General features: G+C 50.3%; 1 protein-coding gene across 1 annotated transcript in view; it reads left to right on the forward strand.

Annotated features, from left to right (window-relative positions):
• The window catches only part of PROM1 (prominin 1), a 101,694-nt gene that overhangs the window by 73,385 nt on the left and 22,052 nt on the right, over window positions 1-6,257 (forward strand). Inside the window, exons 13-15 of the mRNA XM_045284387.1 lie at window positions 1,147-1,331; window positions 2,229-2,300; window positions 4,277-4,423. Coding sequence (XP_045140322.1) covers window positions 1,147-1,331; window positions 2,229-2,300; window positions 4,277-4,423 — 404 coding nt within the window. The remainder of the gene's footprint in view (window positions 1-1,146; window positions 1,332-2,228; window positions 2,301-4,276; window positions 4,424-6,257) is intronic.

Below are 6,257 nucleotides of genomic sequence, written 5' to 3' on the forward strand. Positions count from 1 at the left end.
TAATATTAGCAGCTCAAACAAGGCTTGGGGCTGGCTGTGGAACAAGCTATCAATTACTCATCAGTTCAGGTTGAACCTGAAGAAAATGAAAATAAGTCCACAAGAGACCAAATATGACCGTGAGTCTACCCCACCTGAATTTGGAGACCATCTGAAAAGTAGATTTGACGCCCTGACCTCTAATGACAAGACCTGAGAAGCTATGGGAGGACATCAAGAACATCATTCGTGAAGAAATTAAAAGGTCGTTAAAAAGACAGGCAAGAAAGAAAGGATCCTTGTGGATGTTAGAAGAGACTCTGAGACTTGTTCTTGATTGTTGAGTAGCTAAGGCAAATGGATGGAATGATGAAACCGAGGAGCTGAACAGAAAACTTCAAGGGCAGGTCGGAAAGACAAAGTAAAGCATGATGATGAAATGTGCAAGGCTCTAGAATTAGGAAACCGCACGGGGTTCCTATGAACTCAGCATCGACACCACCGGCATGGATTTGGGTGTAGTTTTCTCACTCTCTGAAATCAAAAATCAAAACCAAGCCCACTGCCTTTGGCTTGATTCTGACTCAAAGCAGCCCTAGGACAGGTTTCCAGATGATGAACCTTACCCAGAATAGACAACCTCAGCATGGTTGGTGGATTTCAAACACCAGTCTTGTGGTTAGAAGCCCAAGGCCTAACCCACAGCATCACTGGGGACTTTCATGCCTTCTAAGCTCAAACTCACTGCCATCAAGTCAGTTCTGACTCATAGCAATCCTGCAGGACCAAGGGGAGAACAGCCCCGGCGCTTTGCTGAGATGATAACTCTTGACAGGGGTAGAAAGCCTCAACTTTCTCTCTAGGAGGGGCTGGTGGTTTTGAACTGCTGACCTTATGATTAGCAGCTCAGCTCATAACCCACAGCACCACCAGGGCTCCATCAGGCACTCAAACACAAATTCACTGCCAATGAGTCGATTCTGACTCATAAGGACCCTATAGGACACAGTGGATTTGCCCTTGTGGGTTTCTGAGATTGTAATTTTTTATCGGAGTAGAAAATCTGGCTTTTCAACCCTAGGAGCAGTTTTGAACTGCTGACCTATGGTTATCAGCCCAGTGTGTAACCCACTGTGAAAGCATTAAGTGTATGAAAATGTTGGCGAGTGATGAATTTACTCACAATTTCTCTTATCATCCCGCAGTACACAGAAGACATAAACAACAAATTTAATCAACTGAACATAGACTTTGGCAATATAGTTCTGCTGAACGATGCAGGAAGACAGAACCTGGGAGATTTTGTGGCTACGGGAATCAACCAGATCAACTATACAGCTTACTTGATGGAGGTATGACCCAGGTGTTCTCACCTGAGTTTCTAGGAGCAATGAGAACACATGTGTATGTGTGTGTGTGTGTGTGTGTGTACGTGCATTTATCGATTCAGGTCTTAGAGACATTGGGGTGCATTCCCTGACCACTGTGATAAAGCCAGTGCCACCATAAATCAAGTCCCCTGTGGATTTGTTGTTGTTGCGTTTTCCTGTCATGTGTGAAAATATGTCAACACTAGGCAGTGGACTGTGGGAACAACCACAGTGTGACACAGAGGCATAGCGTGAGCACACGCTATTGGGAAAATGCCACCCACACACTTGCTCGACCCAGCTTGGTTGCCAACGTTCACCTTGAGAAAAATGCAAAATGTTCAAAGTGCGACAAGGTCATTCTCAAGAAAGCAAGACCACCTACAGAAGCGTTTTAAACTTCCGTTGAGTCAGTGCCGACTCATAGCCACCCTATAGGACAAGGTAGAACTGCCTATGTGGGTTTCCAAGATTCTGGCTCTTTAAAAGAGTAGGAAGCCTTATCTTTCTCCAGTGGAACAGCTGGTGGGTTCGAACTGCTCATCTTTTGGTTCACAGTTCAATGCACAACCCTCTATGCCATCAGAGCCCTCAACCCTTGTAGGGCAGAGTATAACTACTCCTCAGGGTTTCTCAATCTTTAGGGGAGCAGGCAGCCCCATCTTTCTCATGTGGAGCAGCTAGTAAATGTACCACTGACCTTGCCGTGAGCAGCTCAATGCGTAGCCCACCACACCCCAGGGCTCCCTGCTTTTATATAGTTAGGAACCCAGTTTTAAATCTGTTACGTATATGTTAAGCTTATGTGTTTTGTTTTGTTTTTTAAAGAAAATCATCTCCATTTCAAATGTTTTTCTCTTCTTCTTCTTCTTTTTTAAGGCCAGTAAACCCCCCACCAAAATGAATCTTCTTTCATTTGCTGAGAATCTGGATGAAACGGCAAGCCACTTGGTGAGTTCATGCTGCAGTCGAGGCGATGCCGACTCATAGCGACCCTGTAGGACGGGGTAGAACCAGACAGCGGTAGAGAGCCCCGCCCTTCTCCCCATAGAGTTCATTGACATGCTGGGATGGTTGTGGCTGTCTGACGGCAGTGGCGCTCTCAGGGACGTGGCCGAAGAGGTCCTTTCTAACAAGCCTAGGTCTTGGTTCTGACCACCCTTGTTGGCAGTGTGGCAGCATGCCCCACCACCACTGTGGACAGTGACTGTGGCCAGGGCTGCTGCAGGCTGTGCACATCCGTCCCCACAGGACCAGCGCTGTGCTCAGGGCTGGGGTCTCACTGCTATAGCACGTGGCATCCCATCAGCCCCTCCACGCCCTCTTCTGAGACACATACCCACACACAAACACACACACACATATTCCTGCACACAGGCTCACCATGCCCCTTGCAGTGCAGAAGAATGGTAGCCGATGGCATGAGAGGAGGAAGATTTGTATCTAGTGTTTTAATATCGTCCTTCTCTAGGACTGCTTTAATAGAAATCAGTGCCAGTTGGCTTTAACAAACAGGAATGCATTCTGGCTCAGTGTTGGGGGACTAGAACTCCAGAGTCATGGCTCCAGCCCTCGGAGCAGGCTTCCTCTCTCCGTGGGCGCACAGTGTAGGAGGAGGAGCCTTGTCTCTTTTCAGCCTCTCGAGGAGCAGCCTTCCGAGTGTCTTGGAATCAGTCTTCCCCTGGGGCTAGTTGTTTCTCAGCGCAGGGACCCCAGGCCCAAAAGACACACTCCGCTCCCCACTCTTCTCTCCTGGTGGTGGGAGGTCCCTCTGATCTCCACTCTCTTCTCTTTTCCTTTGATCTCTTGTAAGATAAGAGGTGGTCCGGGCCATGCCCCCCTTATATTGGATCAGAGCTGTGACTGGATTATGGGTGCGATATCTTACCTTCAATCGTCTTACTGGTTTATCACCTCAAACACCATCCTGGGGGGCGGGGGGCATCATATCACTGCCAAACCACTGAGGACCATGGCCCAGCCAAGTTGACACCTGGGGGGTTTTCAGGGGGGTAGGGAGGCGACACCACAGAATCCATGATTCTTAGAGATAGTAAGTGGTTAAAGGGGAGCAGAGCCACCCTGCCGACCTGGTAGGTAAACTTCCCCTTCATCCACTCGGTAATGGTGGTTCCTTCCAAGCACAGAGCATGGTGAGGAGGAGTGTGGGCTCTGAGTGGGAGCCACCTTTAACTCCGGACTCAGAAATGCCCCAACTGTGGGGTCATCGGCAAGAGGTTTCAACACCCCCATGTGCACAGTGGGTTTAATCATGTTGTCTGCCGTGCGTTCCAGCCTCTACTGTTCTCACATGTGGCTCTCCATGAGCACTGTTGCACTTGTAAAAGAGGATCTGGCATAGACCAGACGCCATGTAACAGGCGCAACAATTAACCAGGTTCACCACCATGGAGTTCATTGTGCTCACAGAGACCCTGTGGGAGAGGGTAGAACTCTGCCCCCTGTGGCTTTCCAAGACTGGGACCCTCTCTTGACAGGCATTAGAAAGCCTGCTCGTTCTCCCTTGGAGCGACTGGTCATTTCGAATGGCTGACCCTGTGGTTAGCCGCCCAACCCATAACCCCGACACCACCAGGGCTCCCAACACCATTGAAGTACGGGCTAAATCAATGGAAAGTGCCCGCTGAGCTCTGGTCTCCTCATCTGTAAAAGGGGGATGTTGCCCGAGAACAAGAAACGACAGCCTTGGGGACGTGGGAAGGGCTAGTGGGTTTGAGTGTTTGCCGAGAGTCCGCGTCTAGAATTTGAAGCCCGTTCTCTCCGCCCTTCCCCTCCAGCACTAGTGACCATCAGCGTCAGGGAAGCCTACAGGCTGGGGCCTGCCTGGTGCTCCCTCCTAGAGTTAGGGAGAACGCACAGAGTTGGGCAGTGGGGGTTGATTGCTATGTGTTTCCCTCTCTTTGTAGCCACAAGGAACTTTGAAAGACTCCCTGATCGCAAGCGTCCAGAGCATGAAGGCAGTCTACCAACATCAGGTCATTCCGTTGGAGCGCTCCATGGTGAGCATTGGCGGCCTCTGGTCCTTGTCTTCCTTCTCCCACGGTCCGGTTCAGTAAGTTGGCGTCGTGGTGCCCAGCATCCTGTGCCCACCACTCGGGGGTCGAGGCACTGTCAGCCCTCAGCCGAAGGAACGGAGTCATCCCTGAACCGAATTCCAGCAGCTTAGCGGTCCAGACGAGGACAAACCGGAACACCCCCACCCCTCTTTTGCTGGTTTCCTCTGCTTGTTCCACTGGCGCGGGAGCGGGTCAAGTTCTGTCTGTCACTGTCGCGCCCCCCTCACTCTATCTAGCTTCCTCCGTGGCTGTCCAGAGCCCCCATCCCTCACCCCTCACCCCACCCCCTGGGCGGGCATGTGGCGATGCTGCTGCTGTTTGTCCTCTGGATGGGTGCTCACTCCGTCTCGAATTCTTTTTCTCCAATGCTGTCAAGAAATACGTGAAGGCTCGGGTAAGTGCCCTCCCTGATGCTTCCCTCGGATGCACCGCGCTGCTCTCATGCTGTGCCAGGGCTCTCTAGACAAGTGATGTGCGGGGCAGGCATGGCTCGTGCGTGTGTCCGTGCATGCACGCATGCCCATACACAGTTGCAACCTGTTCCAAGTCGATCCAACCCGTGCTGACCCCGTGTGTGCAGGGTGAGCTGCTCCAGGGGTTTTAAGGATGTGACCTCCCGGAAGCCGACCACCACGTCTGTCTCCTGAGACACCCGTTGGTTCCACTGGGGACCTATCTGTATGTGTGCGTGGGCGTGCAGGCGCCTAGGTGGCGTAGTGGCTTGTGTGTTGGGCTATTAAGTGCAGAGTCAGCAGTTCACACCCATCAGCTGCTACTTTCGGGAAAGTTGAGGCTTCCTATTCCCATAAGGATTTGCAGCCTCGGAAACCCACAGGGGCAGAACTACGATGTCATAGGGTGACGATGAGTCAGAATAGACTCAATGGCAGTGTGTGTGTGTGTGTGTGTGTGTGTGTGTGTGTGTGTGTGTGTAAACCAAACTCACTTCCATTGGGTCAGTTGAGACTCACAGCAACTCCATAGGACGGGGTAGAAGTGTCCCCGTGGGTGCCTGAGACTGCAACTCTTCACGGGAGTAGGCAGCTTTGTCTTTTATCCGAGGAGTGGCTGCTGGTTTCAGACGGTTGACATTGGTTGTGGTTAGCAGCCCAATGAGTAGCCACAGCACCACAAGGGTTCCGTATCCATTTATGTAGACACAGATAAAGAAAGTTCAGGGCAATATTTCCTTATCTCTTTAATTCAAATTTTCCGTGAGCTTTGTGAAGCTCCCTCATGGTTATCACTATATAGAGAGATTTAGGAGCCCCGCTGGATGATTCATGGGACCGCTAACCATAAGGGAAACAGTTCTAAACCGCCAGCTCCTCTTAGGGAGAAAGATGAGACTTTGGACTCCCTTAGAGATGTACAGTCTTGGAAACCCACAGAGTCAGTTCTACTTTGTGCTACAGGGTCGTTATGGGTCGGGACCGGTAGGGTCTGTAAAGTCTAAAATATTTACTATCTGGCTCTTTACAAATGAAGTGTGCCATCTTCTGATCTACTGTATTTTTATGCATCTATCTCAAAAGCTCTATTTTTGTTTGGTAATGAGCCCCCCCCCCAATAGTATTTGCATAATCATGCTAAATCTGTTCCCATGCCCCCTGTACAAAATTAGCATATGAAAATACCTTGGGATGGGAGGAAGAAATCCGGTTAGCAAACAAACATAGACCTTATGCCTGATTTGAATACAATAATAATAGAAGCTACGTAGGAAAACCAGCCCCAGGCTCTGTTTGAAATAATACCTTCGCTCGCTTTCACCATCTCTAACTCAAAGGGGTCTCAGATGCCCTGCATGTGCCGGCCCGGCCCTCAGAAC

Source organism: Echinops telfairi, unplaced genomic scaffold (assembly GCF_000313985.2).
Source record: "Echinops telfairi isolate 266 unplaced genomic scaffold, ASM31398v2 ScPeMD7_7468;HRSCAF=8506_1, whole genome shotgun sequence".
NCBI lineage: Eukaryota > Metazoa > Chordata > Mammalia > Afrosoricida > Tenrecidae > Echinops > Echinops telfairi.